The sequence below is a fragment of the Harpia harpyja genome, chromosome Z (assembly GCF_026419915.1).
Source record: "Harpia harpyja isolate bHarHar1 chromosome Z, bHarHar1 primary haplotype, whole genome shotgun sequence".
NCBI classification, from domain to species: domain Eukaryota; kingdom Metazoa; phylum Chordata; class Aves; order Accipitriformes; family Accipitridae; genus Harpia; species Harpia harpyja.
Genome location: NC_068969.1, coordinates 88,626,436 through 88,649,680, shown reverse-complemented (window position 1 = coordinate 88,649,680; position 23,245 = coordinate 88,626,436). Strand labels below are relative to the sequence as shown.

Sequence of the window (23,245 nt, the reverse complement as noted above, 5' to 3'; positions counted from 1 at the left end):
GTCTTACTGGGGGTAACTTACCTGGGGAATTTTTCTGACATAAAAAGCTGGTTTAAAGATCTGCTAAGTAACTTGCCACATCACCTCAGATACTTCAAGGAAGATGCTGATGGAATTACATACTGATAGTCTTATTTTATGTGTAATATTTGGATCACTTACAGTTGACATATTAAGGTCAATCACATCTCTCTGAAAAATCATATAAGCTCTTAAAGCTCACATATAGGTACCTGACCTAGGTCTTAAAAAAGGTGGAAATATCTAAAAATGTATAGGAGAAAAATGTTTATAACAGAGAGGCAGAAGGTTGTTTATAGTAATCTACATGATATCCCCATGGCTAGCAAAAATAAAAGGTTTGGGAAAGAACAACTCTTAGTCTGATGCTTGTTGTCTTATCTGTGTTAAAAGACTCCTCCTGTTGGAACTTTATAGTTGCATAAGAAACTCAAAATTAGGGTAGAGAAAATGTTATTGCCCACTTTAATCAACAACGGACAGACACTACTGCTTCCTTACTGTTTTCACATAGGTCTGATGCCCTATCTCCAACTAGTCCAAACACTCTTGAAATGTGGGAGACAGATTCAAACTTCCTCCTGTACATGAAGGAAACGATTTCATGTCTCTTGTATCCATAGAAGCAGTAGAGCCTTTTTATCGAGGAAATTTACTAATTGTTAAAAAAAAAAATAAATACATAGTTTCATCTTCGAAGCTCTCTGCATTCCTGAAGCCAACCAGTTCCCAGCATAACCTAAAGCCATCCGGAGGAGGGTCCTCAGACAACTGGCTCCGCTGGCAGCAAACCTTGTGTACCAGCAAAAGAGCAGAAAACAGTCTGAACCTATCAGAAATGCAAGCTGTACTCTTCGTCTTTTGTGGTTAAAAAATATATGCCATCAGGAATAAGTTGGTCTTTCTACAGGCCAGTGCAAAGAATGGAAAGATTCCCAGAGAGTTCAACAGATTTTGGAATATTTTCTTAAGGGAAAATATAACTGAGGAAAACTAGGGTGAAATTCTTGTTCCTGACAAAAATGCCATAATGGAAACTCTTACGGTGAACAGCTGATTCTTTTTTTTTAGAGAATACATACAAGAAGAAAAGGTATAAAAGTATAAATTTGCATTAAAAATGAATTTATTTGGAGGACACCTTTTATTTGTTAAAAATGTCTTCATAACTATTTTATGAAAACAGATCAGTAGGACAATTTAAATATCAGTGATTTTACTTCAGTAGTAATATTTATTATTCCAGATTCTGCTTCATCTGTTGAAATAAAAGGTTATCATAAATAATCCTGATTCTGGCCTTACCATCAAGTCAATTCCATACCTTCTTTTTTTCACATCAGCATAAAGTTGGCCCTATCATCAAGTCAAATCCATACCTTCTTTTTTTCACATCAGCATAAAGTTGGCCCCGATCCTTAATAAAACGATGGCTTTTGAATGGAAGGTGTGAATCTGCTCCATATGGATCAGAAGGTGAAACCGTATGTATTAAACCTGCATTTTCTCCATTCTTCACTGGCCTTTGATTTCCTTCATTTGGATCATATATATATTGGTCATTCTCCTCAAGGGAGGGAGACGAAGAGCTCTTAGACATCGGGATTGAGTTGGTGGGATTCAGACATGTTTCACTGCTGACACCATCTCCATGAACATAGCTAGCCTTTAAATCTCCAGCCTGCAGAGAAAAAATGAATGCTGGTAAGAGGCAGTAACAAGATATATTGTCAAGGAACAAGGACCAGATTAGTTTGCCATTTTATTTATGGTTATATGTTTTGCCTTTTTTCTCCCCTATTACTTTTTACAGCACATGAATTGAAGGCAAGTTATATGGCTAAGAGATTCTAATCCTTGCATTACTTTTTTCCATAATTAGAGTAGCAATGAATTGGTATTTGCAAGTCTAATGGATTTCTCACTCGTATTTATACCTTTCGTTAAATGTATCAATTCATATATTTATAGCTTTTATTAAAAAAAATCCTTGAGTCGAGCAAAAAATATGCATAATACATTAGTGTGGAAGACACACGGAGGAGAATTCAAACATTGTGCAATTTAATTTGGAAAAATCAGCCTACACATCATGCACTTTTAATTTTCCAGCACCGATTTCCTAAGCTTTGAGATAAATATATATGGCCTGGAACAGAGGTTCTCCAGGGGAGGAAGGAAAGGAATCTTTATTTTTTGCCATCAAGCAATTATGGGCATGAAGCACCCCTTCTCTTGCACAAAGACAGGAATGGAGTTGGGAATTATGTTTTCTCAGGTACAGGGATCAGGATTTAGACCCGGTAACAAATAATTCTTTGTGCAACTGAGGTTGAATTCTCCTGTCAACTCTGCAAAAGATACTAAAACACAGCTTATTGTCAGTCTTCTAGTTAGATGCTACTGTCATCTATTTAGACACTGAATAATACTGAAAAGTCACATGGCCAGTGAAAACACTCAACCTCCAAAAAGCACCTGTATAAAAGCAAGCAGAAAGGAAGAATTGCAAGCATCTCCCCTGGTCTTTCAGATTGCTGACTTCCTCCTTTCTGGCCCCACTTGAGATGTGTTTTCATCCCCATCGTAATGATGTTTCTCATAGTAACAGACAGAAAGAACTGCTGGCATGTTTACAGCAGCCCATATTTGCATTCAAAGATTCGGCGCATGCAAGTCTGGAAGTACTTCTGTTGTGTTGTGCAGGTGAGATGCACGAAGGTAAAATGCTTCTCCCAAGTCTTATGCAGCTGTCCCTCCCTTCAAAGTTATTCCTGCCTGGGCAGTATTTCCCCTCAGCACCAGAGGGACCTCCTCCGGCAGCCACTACAGCTCCTGCTGCGTGGGGCTTAAGGAGAATTTGGCCCCAATCAGCAATTTAACAAAGTTGAATGTGGCTATGTACTGAGCAAAGGTAAGTAATCCAAGCTGAAGGACCCCTCAGCAATATACTCAGGTTAACATCTGCATTTGTAATGGAGCTGCACTTCTGCAGCTGTGTCCTTCCAACCTGGATGCTGTTAAAATCAAGGGTTCACAGGCTGCCTATATAGTCCCCTGCTAGTTGCTCACTCCTAGGTCATTATTTCATCTATCTCTCAGTAACCTTAGGTGCATTTTGAACACTCTGGCCTCCGACTGAAACTTCCATCTCAGCTGTCACAACGAGTTGGATCTGCAGTGAATGCAGTGGCTGAAGTGTTCCAGGGAATGGAAAAAAAAAGGGGGGCTGGGGGGGAAATCACACTTGTAAAATCTCAGCCACCATCTAGCATGATGATCTGACCATTTCTTACTCCTACATTCCAACTTTCACCCCAGGCTGAGCCCACAGCAGGTTACAAATAAATAAATCACTTCAACCATCACTGAAACATAGCTACATGCCACCAGAATTTGGTGAGTTTACCTACACACAACCACTATACACAAGAGTTGGACTAGTCCTTCCTGCCCAAGTTATGATACCTGAGTGTTACCATGGGGGAGGGATTTCAGGTGCAACATGGTGATGTAAAATATAATTTGGCCTGGACACTCTGGATCATCTCCAGTGCTGGTGACAAATTAATCAGAAACATGAATATTAAGTCAGGATCTCCAGTATCAGAATGCTCCATGCCAGTTGTAGGACATCAGCTTCACTTTTTGATCAATATCTCATTTTTATTGAGCCTATAAGCTTAGCTATGAGCTTATAATTAACTTCTGAAATCAGCCAGCATCAGCAAATTTGGCTCTTTTGTGAATGTACATAGAATGCAGAAAATCTGAAATGCACATGAGCAAGTTACATTGTGTTAATGTCTCTTAGAAAGAAGCAAATACCATTTAGCTCACAAACACACAGAAAAGAGAGTAAGAGCTGTCTTAGAGTTCTCCCTACAGGCTAGGGAGAACAATTCCTATCATCAACTGAATCTATTAAAAGGGACCTCACAAATGGGTTACAAAATACAGCTGAGAAGAGTAAGGTATTACTGCTTTTATTTTAAAGCTTTACTAATTGGCCACACACCACTGCTGACAGATCCAGAAGACCCTACTATCACACAAATAAGTTAACTTCAACAGAAGACGATGAAAAATTTGCCAAAAGTTCAAACATAAGCTTACTTGATCTACTACCATGCAGTTTGCATATACTTCACCACTTCCACTCAGCATGGCAGAAAGTCTGGTTGCAGCAAACAAAGTAGGTTGAGCCTTGAGTTTCCTGAGAACATCAAGGGTAGACTGTCTCTGCTCTGGAAAAAAGAAATTGTGGAAAACATGCCATTAAATCTCAAACCATCTTCTTCTCATGTATATATATGGTCATAAAAATGGCAAAGTTAAACATTAAGCACCAAATCTTAGGATTTTTGAGTAATATTTGTGTGGCCACTCAAAAATCTGCCTATTTTGTAATTGTCTAACATTTGCTATATGTTCCAAGAAGCCTATAGTTGACAAGACTCTAAAAGGTACCACAGAATCATTCACATTACTTAAAAATAAGTGTTCCTGTATCTTTGTTAGCAAAACCTTCTATTTTCCACCTAAGCTAGAACTTTGCAGAGATCTGTGGTTGCAGAAGTACATAGGACAAGATTTATGGGCTGGGATGAAGTACACATGATTCCGGCCTATACATTAAATACCTACCATCTGATGCATTATATGAACAGAATACTGTTCAATTGCTGTCAAATAATGACTCTCCTAAAGCATTCTATCTACTAGGAGCAACATAAATACTAATCTTAAACCAATAAAGCAGATTACTGTTCTTAAAACAAAAACCAGTAACAAAATTGTGAGAGGGATATAAATAAAATACCACTGATAGTGCCTTTACAGGGTCACAGCAATCAATCAAGATTTGACCCATGAACAAGATGTTTGGGATGAAGACTGCATCTGACCTGCTTTTGGTACTGAAATGAGAAATTATCAGTTTCACCAGAAATCATTAACAGAAGTTCAGAGTTCAGTTTTCAATAGTGTGTTCATGACTGCAATTACAAAAAGCTGCATGGGCTGACTATTTCATGGCTTTGAGCAGCAGAAAACCTAACCGAGTGCTACAGAAACACTGTCTATCCTGCAGGCCCACTTCTCTTAAAGCTGCTTATAAGTATGAAGAGCATGCACCAATCCAGCATTTGAGCCACTAGTCAAGGCCTCATACTATCTTCTGATTGTAAAAGGAGCAAAATTTGACAAAGTGGAAACCAGTCTTGTTCTAGACTGTGTGAAAGCAGGCTGAAAAAAAAAATATCACAGTTGTAATGTAATTTTCCTTATTTTAAGATGCTGTAAGTCAAGTAGTGCCATTGGAAGTGAACTGAGATAAACTAGCATAAAAATTACGTGATAAAGTATCATACCCAGCAAAATACCCAAAATCAAAACTCTCAATAAACTTAATTCCAGTTTGTCTGTTATTGAAAATTATGCAAAAAATCCTTCTTAATCTGCATCAGCAATTTTTTTTTTCAAAGGTGGAAAGGAATAGATACCACTAAAGACCTTCCCCACGCTATATTCCTAAAGCAATGTAACTACTTTTGGAAGATCACAGAATCATATAGCATGGTTTGTGTTGGAAGGGAACTTCAAAGATCACCTAGTCCAACCCCCCTCCCAAGGACATGTTTCACTAGATCAGGTTGCTTAAAGCCCCATTCAAGATGCCTATGACCATTAGATTGCAAGAAAAGTTATAATGAAGAAATGGCACTGGATTAGAAACTCCACTTGTCAAGGTCTGAGGCATTTGTTTCTTTGGGAAAAAAGTCCCGGACGACTGCCAAAACTGCAGTGCTACACCGCAGCTTTTATTTAATTTTAAGATGCTATCTCATAAAGCCCAAGAACAGTAAGCTCTATACTTAGAGAAAACTGGAAATTCCCATTTAGAAAAGGCACACTATGAATTATTTGGTTTCTAGTCCTGGCAGGCCTTGCGGGATCTCATATCACTGAAACATCCTTACGCTTCTCATTTTGCTTCTCCCTCCTGCAGGAATTTTAACATGATTTTAGTGACTGCCATCTCGAGAATTGCTAAAGCTACAAGCCATTTCCTTATGTCGGCCAAGATCCCAAAGCCTTTGTTTATAAATAGTATAACAGCATTGTTTTCTACAGCAGTTCATCAGACTTTGGCAGCTAAAATCATATGGAAATGGGATTTGGCAAAACTGGCAGTACTTTCTTGTGGCAAGTAAAGCTTTCCAAGGGCTGGTCTCAAACCAACAGCCAGGAAGAAAAAAAAAGTCAGGCTCTCCATTGCTTCTTGTATGCTTATTACCTTCCCCAGCACATGCTCCCTCTCATATGTAAACCCACTGGGTACAACTGGCAAGGGCAGTAGTTGGCTCCAGTGCTAGGCTGCAAAGATTCAATACATACACCTGAAAAGCAGCCCATGCGTTGGGGATTCCCGAATCACAGCATAAACCTGAGCCTATGGAGACACCTTCCCAGTCCCTGCTGCTGGGCTCTCTACAGTCAGTTACTGGACTGCACTATGAATTACATGTCCCGAGCCAGAAACAACAAAATGCCCCTATTACTTCACATTTTTATTTATATAGCAACTTCTAATACCACATTTTACATTATTTTAAAATTCTGTAAGAGAGTAACAGCCTAAGTAATAAATTCTGAAGAAAGCTGCTGCAAATACAACATGATATATCAGCATATGTTATTTGCAGTACTTTCCGTTGGTAAATCTTTATTGATTATCACTGCTAAATGCTGTTATGTTTTTCTGGCAATGCTCCAGTCTGTTGTTAAAGGTCAGGCATCTAAATAAATATTCATTGGGGTTTTAAATGATCAGACAAAAGGTAGCAGGTTATTTTGGGCTTCATGTTGCAATATGACCCCACTGTACCTCCTTACTCCCACTCCACCACCCAATTTCAAACATGCGTGAAGGGATGACTACATCAAACTAACTTTGTAACAAGAGAAGTATTTAAAGACTTCACTGAATGCAGGGGAGAGCATTATTAATTACACATTGACTGTGCTAGTAACTTATTTCCACTAGCCAGGCCCGCATAGTTTGCCAAGTGACAAAACCGTCGCAAACGTCCACATCACACGCTGCATTCCTACAGCCCCACTAATTGACTCCAGCCTGCCTTGCTGCCTACAAGTCATCTCTGTCTTATGGGGACCATCAGCGGACCTTCCTCCAGGTTAACATGGCAGCAGGTAATAGCTCGCTGCACTGGGTACCAGTAGTAATATGCAGCAAGGCTGTGCTTGCCTGAAAGATGAGGAGTATCTAAAAAATGCATTTTCAAACAAAATGTGTCCAAAACCTCCCCTACCCATTCAAAATGCTTATTCTCATTGCAAATGCAAAAAACTTTAGCACAGCTTATGGGAAGACAGGTAAGACTGCCACGGCAAACTCACACTTCTTGTGAGAGTGCAGGTGTCCCAAAGAGTTTTAGCTCTGAAAGGTGTCGGTAATGGACTTCAAGATGCTTACTAAGGTAAAAATGACCCAAATGCAACACAGCAAAATTGGCTTTGTTACTGAAACAACCCAGCAAGCATAGCTCACCAAGCTGATCATCCTGCCATAGCTGAACATTCTCTGACTGTGTACTGTGCCATGACCACCGAAAAAGAATAAAAAGTCTGCTTTAGCAGAGCCTGTGGCTCTCTGCCATCTGACTGGCAAACAGTCCAGAAAGATGTATGCGTTATTTAGATGTAGGTGAACAAAAGCCACAGTGCTGGGAAGGATAATCTCCAAACATGGATAAAATAAAGACCTTGACCAATGAATAAGTAGGCACAAGTTCTCTACATCTTCTGTAATGTTGTCATCAAAGTCATACAGCAAAGGCTGCACATTTTACCAGGCACAAAAGCTTATAAAAATATGTTAACTTTAAAAAATCACATGATGATCACAGCAATAATTCAAAACATGCTTTATGTTGTTGTAAGAAAATGTATAGCCTTGAATGACCTGTGTTGGAAAATGGCAAGCACATAACACTGACTGTTTTTCCACAAAAATCAAAACGTAAAACATTCTACGAGAGAGCACACAGCAAAAGAGAAGTGAAATACATCAACGTGACCAAGCCCAGAGCCAGGAAAGAAATTACAAATTCCCTTCTCTAGATACAATGAATAGTCTTCAGACAGCTCATCACATTTACCCCCAGCAATGTGAGCAGGGGTTAATGTATAACTTGAAGTAAGAGAGCTATGAAGTCAGCAAAAAATGCAGACAGCTAAGCGCATGGGTCATGCAGTACTGCAGAAATACTCCTCTAAATCCAGAAATGGTCATCTGAATTTGGAGAAAGACCACCACACGTTCCTGGTGAGGGGCCAGCCAAAGTGACATGCACGTCTAGATGTGGACCACACAACCAGTTTCAATGAGGGATCTGCATCCCTAATTCAGGTGTCTCAGTGCTTCAGTCAGACGGTGCAACTACTCATACCAGCAAAATTAAGTAAGTACATAACAACAGCATCACATGGAGCGTAAAGTGAGGCTTTGAAGTGCTGTTGCCATAAAGACAAATATTTAACTGTCCTAAATCTATGGAGTGGAAACCAAAGCACTGCGGTTCCTACATACTGCATGGTGAGGATCAGGCATCGGGATGCTAGAAATTATACCATCATGTTCAAGATGTGGTCCTAAAGTAGCCACTAAGAAACGCTAAGGATAAAGACACATCAGTCACTGACTTTGATCTTTGTAGCAGGCAACCATCTGGAGACGTGAGCCGAGTAACAACCGGACACCGATACGGTTAAAGTTGTTCTCCCTTTATTGCCCAAATAGCGTGCTTATATACCTTGTCAAGCTAAACATCAGCTGTCCACGCGCATAAACATAGGACACAATTGGTTATACTAACTAAAACATGCGAAACTTGTCTCAGCCTAATTGGTCAAGATAAACTGCCGAATTGAGGTTCTTCGTGCCAAGTTCCCTTTATCTTGGAATGTGCACCTGTGTTCTTCTAATTGGCATCTTTCTTTTTTTTGTCTTCTTGTTTATTCTGTTCAAGGCCTTCTAAAGGCGTCTGGAATGCTTTTGCAACCGTTAGCTAAATAAGTGTCCGCAACAGATCTTTGTCACCTAAATGTGAGATGCGAGAAAGCATCCCTTTCCAACATGGGATTCACAGCCCTGACCTCCCTCGCTGAAGCAGGCACCTTGCCTACTATACAAATGAATATACAAACAGAAATAGGTTAGTGTCTCATTTTATACAACAGCACAACAGATAAAGTACTCTCCCAAGATATGGGACAGTTGGTTTCAATTCCTACCTCTGCCCAAGTGGACTCGGCGCATAACTCCCACCACCCAGCACAGTGCGACAGTCTTGTCGGAGACATATTCTCAGCACCCCTGAAGGTTGTTAAAGCTTCCAAAAAGGCTCTGAGAGTCACTGCCCCTGAACAGGTAAGATTATGCAGCACAAGAGGAGGGGAGAAGAAACCTGCTTTATGGTCATTTCACATTAAACAGCAAAATAAATACCATTAGGGGTCTTGCAGCAAGGAACAAAACTTAGATCCCCTCCCCAGCCCAATCACTAAGACACAGTCATGTTCACATTCTCTGTTGAGCCTAATTAACCTCTGATTATGTCATGCACACGCAGCCTCAGCAGGAGGGAGGGAGCCTGCAATGCATGGCCCCGAAGGTGCGCAACCTGAGCTTGGCTCCTGCCAGTCCCAGGAGTTCAGGGGGAGGGCAGAGGCTCCACCACCCAGTCTGAGAGGTCCCCAAGCAGGGACAAAAGCTGACCTTGGGGCACGCAGGGAACTTAGAATCTGAAAAAACTGATGCATATGGTGCAAAGTGGGGTGTGAGACTTTCTGCTTCGGACTCTCCCACTGGAGGTCTGCACATCTTCCCCTGCCTCCCAGGGGGAGCAACCCCAGACCAGGAAACCAACAGCCTGTGGGTTCAGAGAGGAAGGGAGGAGGCTGACATTTCATTGCCCAGATCAGCTGGAGCACCCAGCGCAGGTACACAGCAATGACTTCATGACTTTTGGGGTGGGGAGGAAGAATCCTGCACCGCTTCCTGCCGGGCACTACAAGTCTCTTGTTCACTGAGACCTGAAATCCTGCACGAGGGAAATGCAGCTCCAAGGCACGTACCCCACACCTGAGTGCCAGGATCAACCGGCCGTGTTCGGATACTACCAGAAAAAAACATAGATCGTGAATGTAGATCACAAGCCTGCTGTCCCCTTGCAGAGACACTTCTCCCACCCTGTGGGCAGCCAGGATTTCAATTCCCCAAGCACAAGTGAACCCTTGGACTTTACCACTAGAACATGCACATGCACCCAAGAGTACCTTCTTGCTGCAACAACCCCACATATATGGTCAGCCGTGCATACAAGCCACATGTCTTGGTATACTATTAACAGGGATGGGAAACAAGATGCAATACTATAATGTGCAAACACCAGATCTGTACACAGTTCTTTACTACAGGTGAAGCATTAAAAAAAAAAAAAGCTGTCTAAAGGTAAAATAAATAACAACAAAAGTGCCATCAAGGATGGGTGCGCAGCTTTACAGCATTTACAGATAAAACGAGTCCTAATGAGAGATGGAAAGAACAGACACGATGCAACTTGCAACCCATTTCATCTTCTTTGCAAATTGCATGTGCCTCCATACACATTGCAGAAACTCCTATGCACTTGGGACATACTAGATTTCCCCATGAATAAAAGTAAAAAGTTCATAAAGTGTTCTGCATGTTAAAGTGTGCATTCTGTACACATTTTTCACTCTAAAACTAGGTCAAAGTCTCAGTCTGTGTAAACACAATTCTCCTGGCTCATTGACTTTAATGACACTGATGGATCTTAGTTCCCTTATTTGGTTTTTCCCCTTTCTGAAACACAAAAAAGCAATTTTATGGAAGGAAGCAGAGATTACATTTTTTGCCATTCTCTTCATTTCTTTGCTTTTAAATGTAATAAAAATTTATCTTTCCTCATTAAAGCTTTCAATGATAATTCTTCCTAACATAAACTTGCTGATCAGTGCCTTTCAAGCTCCTTAAAACCCTTTTTATCATACTGACAACATTTATAACGCTTACCTCCCAAAGACTTCTCCACAAAGGAGCATAATGTCTAACTGTGCAAAGACAGTAACTGATCCTGCCACCAAAGAGAGTAACTGACTCTTTTGCTTTGTTTTACAGAAAGCAAAAGATTTCCCTCTTCATTCTGGTAAGATTTTTGTACACAATTTAAAAAAAAAAATCCTGTTAGGTTTTGAGGCATATTTGAACTACCAAGTTGTCCCTAAATGAAAACAACTGTAACCAGCAGAGCTTTCTGCAGCCACTGCTGTGCCGTGCAGGTCCCAGGGTGTCAGAGCTGCTGAGTGAGAGCTACACATGCAACCAGAATTAAAAAAAGCCCTAAGAGAGTAAAGACATAAAAACAATTTTAAAGAACAGTACATCATTTGGAGAAAACACTTTCTTCTTACTTAACAAATTCCAACACCGTTATCTACAAAAGCATAACTAACAGTGAGGTAGACTTTTGATAGAAAGAAAATCCACCTCACGCAAGCTGTTTATAGCCACCTGCACACAACCAGACAATAAAAAGGAGGCAGAGCTATTAAGTGAGAGTCATTTAAAAGAAGACAGCTTTTTCTACCTGGTTTGGATGCCCTTCTTCGAATCCTCATTTTAGGTAAGGAAGGCCAAGAGTAATTAAAAGGTGAATCAGAGTCTGAGTCCATTTTTGTGCTAAATAAACAGACAGTCGATTCCCAAAGTTGCACTTTGTTGTTCTCAATAGCAAGTCAAGTCTAAGAGTGATGTAAAATAAAGGAATGGACAAAGAAGGATCAAATTGCCCACTAAACACAGGGGAGGGAGAAGCTGTAAGTGTTTGCTCTCTTCAGGCGTCCAGGCATGTAGACAGCTCAGGCTGCAAATATTAAGGCAGAAGCAAGGAGGTTAAAGTATTAGAGCTTCGAGTGGAGCTGTTGCATCGTGGTCCAAAGCTATTTGAAAGGTCACTGTGTGCCAATGAATCATTAACTCACCTTTCCATTTTGATGTAAATGAAAACAATAGGAGCCAAGTAAGGAATGAGAAAATACTTCTCAAAAGTAAACAAACTATTGCAGGCTTTTTCAAAGCTTTGTTTCCATGTTAAAAGTGGGGTTTACAAGGACTCTCAAATTAAGGACAGGCAAAATGCTGGAATTAAAGAAGCCAAAGAGTGACAGTAAACTAAGAGCATTAATCAATCTGCTGGACCCTATATTACTGCAGAGCAATACCCCTCCTCAGCATTTACAACTTTGGCAGACCTTGGGATGTTGCAGCTGGAAAAGCAGCGATAACCTACTCAAAATCTGTCACTCCCATCTTTCTAGCCTAAATGAGCTTAAAGCTTAAGTGTTATAAAGCAAGATTACACTGTCATTAGAGGAGCTCTCCTTCCAATAATAGTTAGTCTGAATAGTATTTTCTCCTTCATACAGTCACCAAGTTAGACGGTGAATCGTAAGGATTTTGTAAAGCTGGCACCCTTACAGCTCTGGTCTAACCTCACAGCAATGCACAATACAGCTAGTGACTAATTTACAACAAATCCTCCATTCTTATACAGTCTCCCTGAACAACTCGTAGGCAATTAGTATTCAGCAGGAACTCATTATCCCTTCCCCCAACATCTTTACACTACAGAAACTACTTTTTTTTTTAAACACACTCAAATGTGTCTATACAAGAGCTAATACAAAAACAACATGTCTACCGTTTCTTAACCAACTCCACCAAACATTTGTTTTCGTTGCCCCACAATGTATGTGTTTTTGTATTCCACATAAAGGAGGAGAGGGAATGTGGATCAGCTTAAATATCAGTTTTTGGAAGATGATGACAAGCTTGTTAACATTCCTTACTTCACTTCAATTATTTTTCAGGCTGCTGAGGTCTGCAGTGCTACTTCTGTATTATGTTTCAAGCGATTCCTCAATCCACATTTCAGTCTGAGATAACAATGTATTTGTTGAAAGAAAATAATGTAATTCAAATGCAAATTTAATTCAAAACCCATTAGAAAAATATCTATCAGGTTTTCAGGGATAAAGTAATTATTATACAAGCACTTCATAAAGTGCACAAATTACATAAAACACAGTTGAAACGCATCATTGTTCTGCCCTTCCCTTAACTGAAGTTCTGCCAGCTTTGTTAGGCCTGAAAAGAATAATTCGCCCCAGATGCTGGAAGCCTTAGACTTTCACTTTAAATATTAGACACTCCCATAGACTTTGTTTGATTTATATATATAATTAACAGCCCCAGGGAATTACAACAGACAATGGATGACTGAAAATACAGAGAGGATATAAATCCATGCTTTAAGCATCCACTGCAAAATACCTTCACTCCCTGGAATGTCAGGTTCAAATTGCACTGATAAATCCCCTGGGCATGCGGGAATGCAGGCATTGACGTACACCTTCCCACCTGCACACCATCCAGGGCACTCGCCTGTCTCCCATCGTGGCCATGGTTTGAAAGAAAAGGAAAGGACAGAGCATATTTGTTGGATAACTTGCTCGCTTAGGAAATGTCTTCCCAACTGCTCCAACACAAAAGATTTCCTCTTTGTGCAGCAATTTTCCCTACCCAAGTGTGCTCTCTCACTCAGCGGATGCATTTAACGCCAACCACCATAAAGTCTTAATTTCAGATGTGTACAAAAGGCAGCACTCCATGGGCGAACAGCAATTTACATTTAGAGCGAGCTGTTTTACACTGGCTTTAAAATTTCTCACCTTTTGATTTTAGCAATTATTCCTTCGTTCTACTTTATGTGAAACGGTAAATTTTGCTTACTTCTGTGAGATCTCCATTTGTGCATCTTTTCCGTAAATTGACCAAATCTGGCTTTTTTCACTTATACATTCAACTAAAATACACCTACTCACTCCCATTGGTCTTCCTGGACTTCTGTTTAGTCCAGGGAGGAATAACTAGAACCGAACAAAACACTCACAATGCGGAAATGCAGCCAATGTATTTAATGGCATTAAAATACTTTACATGCCAAGACATTTACTGTCCTGAATGACCTCTGTACGCTGCATAAATGTTTTCACTGACTGCTCAGTTATTGCCTGCTCCCTCCCTTAAACTAGCAGCTTTCATTTAGACCTTCTAATACAAATAAGTAATTAAGGATTGTTAAATAATTTTTCAACAGCAGCCCTATTACATAACACTTGCAGAATCCAGCTACTAAATTTCTGCTGTGATAAAAACCTGATCATGTACTCCTACCATTTATCCTCTGTTTCTTGGCCAAGTTCTTAGGCTTTTCACCCGCTTGCTGCAATCTGCCCTTTAATAGGATCTTGCACGGGAATTTGTCAATGGCAGTCTGAAAGTGCAGATAAATTATCAACCTTAACCCCTATTTCTGAAGGATTAATTGAATATCACTCATGTTATTTTCTGTGTTCGGGCCTTGTGAAAGATTATTTTTTTCTAGTTTGTAAAACTCCTTTATGCAGCCATGAAAGACCTCATGCTGTTTTTTGCCACAAAGAAGGGCTTTGCCTTAAAGTCTTTGGCTAAAAATATTTTTCCTCCCCATTCTTGCACTTTGTGGGATGATCCAACGCACTTTTCACCTGCCACTCTTTGTTTCCAAAGTGGGGCATTTGCATGCAGCTGGCACAGAGATCTGGCAGCTCATGAGATAAAAGGTGCTTTCTAGCTGAAAAATATTAACCTTACTCTCCACTGAAAAATTGTTTTCAATTATGTATAACAAGGTATAGATGTGAAGATAAAGAACAAATGGGGGTTTTGTGTGCATTACCTAAGGCTAATGCTTTTGATAAATAATGTAATGCCTTAAATTCTTTCACCCAGTGCTTGCCAAAACACATCCGTATGATATGTTTTTGAGAGATATTACAGTCTATTGTCTATTGTCTGACCATTCCCGTGGCTTGTGGCAAGATGGAAGGAAGCAGAGGAATGTCACCAGCATCCGCAGTCTCTGTGGAACGGCACTGTCACCTCCCCAGCACAGCCCCGAGGCACTGAGCGGGTGGGCTCCTTCTCCCCAAACACCTCTAAACCATGGGCTGGCAGCTCGCTCTCTCAGGCAGAGCAGGAGACAACCCCTCTGGGTCCAGTGCCCCTGCACTGGGTTTGTGTGGCAAGGTTTGGGGGGGGTTGGTTACAGGGGTGGCTTCTGTGAGAAGCTGCTGGAAGCTTCCCCCATGTCCAACAGAGCTAAAGTCAGCCAGCTCTAAGACGGACCCGCCACTGGCCAAGGCCGAGCCCATCAGCGATAGTGGTAGTACCTCTGTGATAACGTGTTTAAGAAGGAAAAAAAGTTGCTGGGGCAGACAGAAATGGCAGCCAGAGAGAGGAGTGAGAACATGTAAGAGAAACAGCCCTGCAGATACCCAGGTCAGTGAAGAAGGAGGGGGAGGAGGTGCTCCAGGCGCCGGAGCAGAGATTCCCCTGCAGCCCGTGGGGAAGACCATGGTGAGGCAGGCTGTCCCCCTGCAGCCCATGGAGGTCCATGGTGGAGCAGATATCCACCTGCAGCCCGTGGAGGACCCCACGCTGGAGCAGGTGGGTGCCCAAAGGAGGCTGTGACCCCGTGGGAAGCCAGTGCTGGAGCAGGCTCCTGGCAGGACCTGTGGATCTGTGGAGAGAGGAGCCCACGTTGGAGCAGGTTTTCTGGCAGGACTTGTGACCCCGCAGGGGACCCACACTGGAGCAGTCTGTGCCTGAAGGACTGCAGCCTGTGGGAAGGACCCACATTGGAGAAGTTCATGGAGGACTGTCTCCAGTGGGAGCGACCCCATGCTGGAGCAGGGGAAGAGTGTGATGAGTCCTGCCCCAGAGGAGGATGAAGTGGCAGAGATAATGTGTGATGAACTGACCATAAACCCCATTCCCTGTCCCGCTGTGCCGCTGGGGGGGGGGGGGGGGGGGGGAGGTAGAGAATCTGGGTGTGAAGTTGTGCCCGGGAAGAAGGGAGGGGTGGAGGGAAGGTGTTCTGAGATTTGGTTTTATTTCTCATTACCCTACTCTGGCTGATTGGTAATAAATTGAGTTAATTTTCCCCAAGTTGAGTCTGTTTTGCCTGTGACAGTAATTGGTGAGTGATCTCTCCTGTCCTTATCTCAACCCATGAGCCCTTTGTTATATTTTCTCTCCCCTGTCCAGCTGGGGGGGTGGGGAGTGATAGAGTGGCTTTGGTGGGCACCTGGCATCCAGCCAGGGTCAACCCACCACAGCCCTCTCCCCAGATGGAGAAGGGATGTACATGGGAGGGAAAGCAGGGCTACCAACTCCAGAAACAGGGCTGGAGAGGGTCACTGTTGGACACAGGTGAGAGAAGAGCTGCCTGAACAATGGCTCTGCCAAAAACTCCCTGCCCAGTTTGCTCTGGGCAGAGTCTCCCCTGAAATTAGCGATGAAGTTCATTCCTTCCATTGGTTCTGCCCCAGGACCAGCAGAGCCTGCAATCATTTCCCAAAGCTGCAGAGAAGGCTCTGACAAGGAAAGATGGTGTAGAAAGGGCTAGGTGATCTTCTCCACCAGCCTCTGTGACCCACAGGCACACGTGGCTTTCCCACCTTCTTCACTCCATTGTTTTTATTAATTAGAGCACATCTTCCCACAGAGAGGATCAGCCAATGTATGCAGACAAAATATCTGCATTACCCTACATTAGACTTAACAACTGTGTTGAAAACTCAGCAAATGTGACTTAAAGGCAATTAAAAGCAAAATGCTACCAACCAGATCCCAGATACCAAGTACCCACCAACTCTAACACTTTCCACCTGCCCACAATGATGACATGATGGCTGTGCATACTGTTGTCAACAACAGCCTCACAGGTCTCATAGGATGCCTTGTCACACACATTATTTTTACTACCTCTCTTTTCTACCAAAGATCTGGGTTTTTCTTACGAAAGTTTATACTGGAATAGTCAGAAAAACTTTGCCACATCACTATTCTCCCACTCTCCCTTCCCCGAATCATTGATGAACCAATCATTGAAAAACACAGAACCAAGCCCAGATCCTTAAGATCTTGGTAGATGACCTCCCACCTTGTTTTTATGATCTTCCTTATAGCTAAATTTCTGATGGGTCATTCACGCATTCAGTTTAGGGAACTGGCTCCTTTATTTCCATATTTTGTGAACACAGGCCTCCCACAAGTAACATAGCAGTTTGGGATTTAAACTGTTCAGCAGTGGATCCCAAAAGGTCCAGGCAGGCCATCATCACTGCCCGACGTACAACAGTGTTTGGTGGATCCCATCTCTCTCACTAGTACTCTGCGGCAGGCTCCCCATCCCACATCACCCCCAGGAGGACAGGGCTAGGAAGGGCAAGGAGCAGGGCAGGGGAAGGAGGAACGGAGAGTTTCTTGCACTGCACACTTTCCATTCCAATTATACCTGCTGTCCACCATTTCAACCCTAATGAAGCCACAGATTTCAACAGGGTGAAAGATAATTAGTGCTTAGCATCGCAGAGCCTCTTCCTCCCATTACCAGTTTAAAGCGGCAGATTTTGCTCTCCCAGAAAAGCATAGTCCTGGGTAAATTCAGGTGTCAAACCTAGGCCCATTCTGACATGAGATTAAATGGCCCTGACCCCCCCAGACCCCAAACCTCCCACTCACGCCTCCCCTCATGCAGGTGTTCTCCACTCTTCCATTCAAACAGCTGATGATGAAACCCACCCACACTAGAGACCCCTCTTCTGTAACAAGTGTCTCCTATAGATGCTGTGTAGACAGATACCAGAAATATTAATGAAAAGTACAAAAGAACAATACAGTACTATAAATTTGGGTCAATTTTTCATTGACTTATTTGTGCAGTTTCTTGGACACTAGCCTGGAAATGAACACAGAACAGCTGCCTTCACAGACACACTACTGAGAGCAGCAGGCCACCCTACCCATCTCCAAAAACGCTGTTCTACAGGCCCCCAAGTTTACTGAAACAGTGCACAGTGATGGCAGGCTGCAAGAGAAGCAGAGTCAGTTTGTGTGCACCAGTTTCTGGATTGCTTTCAGCTAGACTGCCAGTCCAAGAGTTTTTATGCTCCACTGCATTTACTTCCTCACGGATATATCCTTTTACCAAGCCCAGACAGGGCACATGGAATCAGAGTGCTGCTGCAAACCATACAGACTGAGAGGTGACTGTGCCATCTGAATTTATGCCTAACTCCTCACTACTCCCCTGCAGGTATATTCCTAATTACAATGTGAATTATGAAATTAATATTTAACGCTGTCCTTTTAATGTTTTCTTTGAAACCAGGGTGACAACTACAGTTAGAACAGCTATAATGAGAATAACACTTTCATGTTAAAAGTATCATGTTCGTGATAGTCAATGAATGAGGCATTATCCTTCAAAGAGCTATTAGCAATACTTACCTCTTTTTAAAAGCAACTGTTTGTAAGTGCTGGTACTTAAATCTTGCTTCTCTGATAATCTAAAAAAGCAACGTACCTTTCAAAATTTAAGAGAAACAGATTTGCATAAACTATACTAGTACTGCAAGATCCTTCAAGAACACCCACAAGACTGGGATGAAGAAGGGCTCAGAGTTTTTACAAAACTGAGGCAAAAACGTGACCTCTGCCCAATCCTGACTCAACATAGGTCCAAAGAGCCAGTGGGCATGCACACTGCATTATCTCAGGCTTTGTCCCAAACTCTTCGTGTTGTCCAGTTCACTGTCCTGCTGTCAGGATTTCACAGCATTCCTCTGACTCAGACCTTTCTGATGTCTGGTTCATGAACGATTGCAGATTTGTATTTTTTTTCCTTTTTTCACCACACTATTCACCTGATGTGGTTTAGGATAACAAGCTCAATTTAGGATAACAAACCCATTAATACTACTTTCCCATGACAGCGGTCAGTATGCCCTGACTCTTGAAGCAACCACTAAGTACTTCCAACAAAGTACATAAAGAGATAATTTGCCTAAATGCTCTCCTCGTCCAGTATCTATTCACATCAAAACACTAGCTGGAATATGCAGTACAAATGCAGACAGAAAGCTCATTGCTTTTTGTCCCGCACCCTAATGAAAAGCTCCCTTGAGTTTATTTGCAAAAGCTTGAGAACTAAGGGCTAGAGTCAATAAAAATCTCTTCCTGGGTTCAGCTCCATGGAGGCCTGCGCGAGCCCCGGCAACACGGAGAGCGCACATTGCCTCATATGAAAGCAAACCCAAGTTTGACTTGGACCTCACTTCTACTGAAGTTTCGCCAATGACTTGGTTGTTGAGTCTACACTTACACTGGCAGCCTGCACTGCCAAAAAGTTCACCAAAGACCCATCTCGTTAAAAAAACCCATTTTTCCATGTTCCAGGGAAGACTTCAAGGGAAGGGCTGCCTCTCAAGGAGGAAGAAAGCTGAGATATGTGTTCATGTGTGCACTTGCAAGATTATGACTGTTTTCTTCACAATGTATTTCTGGATTATATTTCACATTTAAAGAGTAACTTGACATCAGATATATCCCAGATTGTTTATTTATGTTAGCGTGAAATGAGACCAGGCAGAAGACAGCCAAAAGAGCTTATTTAAACATCAGGAAAAAAAAGCCTCTTTTGAAGGATTACTTTGTTGAGCAAATTTGTTTTGGATTTTAGGCAGAGGCAGAGGAGAAGTTCTGGGAAGCCAGACAGCACATGTTTGTAACTTGTTCATTTTTCTTTCTGTCTTCCTTTTGAGGTTAACTTGAATTATAGTGTCTCAGAAAATCAAGAGTGGAGGAAACTCCGAGAAACAAGAACAAGCTTGTTTTAGTGCCTAATGCTGCTTCTTCCAGATTTGTTCATGGCTTTTTAATTAAGCTCAGTCCAGACTCACATCCCAGGAAGACTTTATTTCCTACATCTTCTGTAGCTCTCAATTATTCTGCAGTCTTCAATATTTAGTTGTTTATAAACACTCCAAACAAATGAGAATATGTTTTATCTACTGAAATAAACTACTGACATGTTTAAATGTTGTTTAAAGGTTGTTTCTGGCCTAATTCTGACCGATCAACCCCAAGTTAAGTCTCTCTTCTGCAAGGTGCAAGGAACCATGTAAAGGTTTTGCAAAAGTAGAACCAGCAACATAAAGATCTCTGAAAGCTGCAGTAAAAAAGGGCAGAGTGCAATTGCCACAGTCATTAGCTGCAGCAATAACGCTGCAGTTTTCTTCAGCTATTATTTTTCTCTGCCATTTTCAGACCACCTAACTTTCAACTAAAAATGAGTTTTTAAAAAAGCCTCCTTTACCACAAATTGACATTTCAGAACTTCTTTGGCACAACCAGTCTGAGTATTTGCACATCTCCAATCACCCAAGTACTGCAGTGCCTCTTTCTCACCTCACTCTCTATGGTGTTCCTTATTTCATGTGAAAAACTGAGACACAGGGAAAAGATAAGTGACATGCCCAAGGTCCTACTGTAAATCCGTTAAGGAGAGACACTGAAGCAAAGGTCTGCAGCTCCTGGACTAGAAATGCTACGGCTGGATCACCCAACCTCTCTTAACGCATACATAAGCAAAAGGTAGGATTGAAAGCTGCCAGGAAAAGATAAAAATGACCACAAACAGAAAAGATCTGCATAGTCTTAGTCACCGGACTCTTGTAACTGTCTCAAATAGGCAACACTTAACATGTAACTTTCACTTTTATGTATCAATAACCATTAAATTATTTCCTGTAGTTCCAGTGTCAAAACAGGCACACCTTGACTCAAAACACTTCCAAATGCAAACATACTGCCCACCAAAAACCAAAAGCAAATGAACACTAAAAAAGGAGCGAAAGATGTGACTGCAATAAGTAGAAAAATTAATCATGTTACAGACCTAACAAAAACTGGGCAAAGGCAGGACTCCAGACAGAAGGACAGTGCTATTTGCTATTTTCTATCTTAAAACAACCCACCTTTTTAAGTCTTACCAACCAAGAACAAAACAGAAACATTGAAACCAGATTTTTCTGCAGATTACAGTGCAGCCCTACTGGTTTACACAGAGAAGAAGATCATTATGTTCTGTTCCTTAAACTGACCTGTGGTTAAACTGGGACTTCGGTGGAACCACGAAAATCAAAGGGCAGAGTTTACTAAAAATGTTTTGTAGCTGCCTGGTCACATACAGTGAACTGCCAAAAATTTGGCATCAGTATTTTTATCTCTTGAAGTGCAAAATGTGGCTTGCAGAACTTTTTCACCGCCAGCAGAGCAAACAGAATAGATGAGACAGACACCACTAGGTCATTGGCACTGTAACTAGGAGAGCAGGGAAAATATTTTGAAAAATTAACATCATCCTGCCTTCCTGAAGTTTAGGGAAAAAAAAGCTATATTTCCTTGGAAGAAAAACTGGGGGTTAGATTTTTCTTATTGGAAAAAAGAAACTTTTGCAGCTGTATAAATGGCCTTGTGAACATCCTCTTTCCAAACCAGCTATGCAAAACAGGAAGGATTTATAAATGTTTAAAAACACATGCCCAGCTAACACTGTCACATGCCCAACAGTAACAGCATTCAGCTGTCACCTCCTAAACCCCCTCCCAAAATGTACAGCGTTGCTGACTCTGAGGATGACAATGCCTGGCAATAATACATATGCTTAATATTGAAAGGAAAAAAAAAATCTTTTTTTTTTGTTGCTTTCCATTTTGTTTCTTTCATTCACTCTCCCCAGCTGGATACTGGTTTTGTCTCTCAATCTTTCCAGTGTGTTTTCTTTCAGTGAAAATAAAAGTATTTTCTTCCCCCCTCCCCCGCCCCCAACCACAAAACAGACCTCTAACAATTTCCAGGGGAGACAGAGAGAAGGGGAAGAAGAGTGGCAGGTGTGACTAGCACTGAACTCGGGAGTCTCCATACAACCCCCTATTCAGCCTGGTCTTAACATCCTGTTGTGCCCCACAGTTTACTTCTATTCCTTCAATTCTTGAATATGGCAAATGCAAGAACCATCATCTGTAGTTTATGTGGCTTCTTATCGGGCCACCCCCACCCTGACACTCACAGCGGTGGAACCCCAGGGGCTCTCCAGCAATCCTGGAGGACAAGAAGCCTCTTGAGAAAAAAATTGAACTGAATTCTCAAAACTGAATTACAAGACTCAAACAGCACCTAAGGCAACCAGGTCCCAGCCCAAAGATGAAGAAGACAGGGAGCAAGGACAGCTGGTACCCTCTTAGCATCCAACTGACTGTTGCGAGCATCCCTGCAAAGATACTCCCAAAACTTTACTGGGTGTGGGGAAAGAGCCAAAATAGTCAATATGCTTGAAAGGGCAGGCTGGGGAATAAAACAGAGAGCAGGAACAGCAGAGCCCTTCCAGGAGCCGACGCTTCTTCAAAGGTCCCTTCCAACGCAAACCATTCCATGATGAGACTGATTTTTGGTAAAGGTGTCTAAAAGCAAGAACCACATGGAAAAAGAAGTGAGATGTGGAAGTGGGGCAATTTGTACCCATTCAAAGAGCACTCACATTCTCGTCCTTATAAGTCCTCTTTGATCTACGCATCCAACTTCCTAGTGAGATTCCAGAGTTTGCTCGTTTCTATTCATTCTTCTTCACTCAACCCTCCTTAGCTGTTTTCCCTCTTGCTCTCCCCCACTGACAACCATTTCCATTTCTCTCCTTATTCCCCACTGTGTGCTTTTCCTGCCAAAAACATCACTGTTTAACAACATTCCCAAGCAAACAATTTTTTAAAAAGTAATTTAAAAGAATCCATGGTAATAAAACTACAATAGTTAGCAATATGGTTATACGAGTCAGGTTAGAACACACATGGATTTTTACATTAAAATAAACGAACAAAACCAGCTTAAGTCAACTTATAAATTTCTGGTTGTCACCAAACTCTATTTCCATCCTTCCTCATCCCTCCCCACTTCCACCTTTTATTGCATGCCTGATAGCCCACTCACTCCCCAGCCTGCACTTCGGCCCCATCAGATCTCACATGCAGTGCTGACTGGAAGCCCTCCAGGCCCTGCTGAGGTCAATGGCAAAATCCCATCGGATGTCTATGTTACGAGCGTTTCAGTCAACTTGAGTATGTAACTGGGAGATGGGCGAGGAGAGCCCACGGTGCAGCCGGCAGTGAGTCC

The 23,245-nt window shown here is 41.9% G+C and overlaps 1 protein-coding gene across 7 annotated transcripts in view; it reads right to left on the bottom strand.

Annotated features, from left to right (window-relative positions):
- ARHGEF28 (Rho guanine nucleotide exchange factor 28) overlaps positions 1 to 23,245 on the bottom strand; it is a 118,996-nt gene that overhangs the window by 48,787 nt on the left and 46,964 nt on the right. For 5 of the 7 annotated variants that reach the window (XM_052777490.1, XM_052777493.1, XM_052777492.1 and 2 more), the window contains 2 exons: positions 4,138 to 4,268; positions 1,401 to 1,702 (listed from right to left, as the gene is read on the bottom strand). In XM_052777490.1, coding sequence (XP_052633450.1) covers positions 1,401 to 1,702; positions 4,138 to 4,268 — 433 coding nt within the window. Of the gene's footprint in view, positions 1 to 1,345; positions 1,373 to 1,400; positions 1,703 to 4,137; positions 4,269 to 11,717; positions 11,957 to 23,245 lie in introns of those variants that run through there. The other 2 variants (XM_052777491.1, XM_052777497.1) reach the window with 2 other exon arrangements.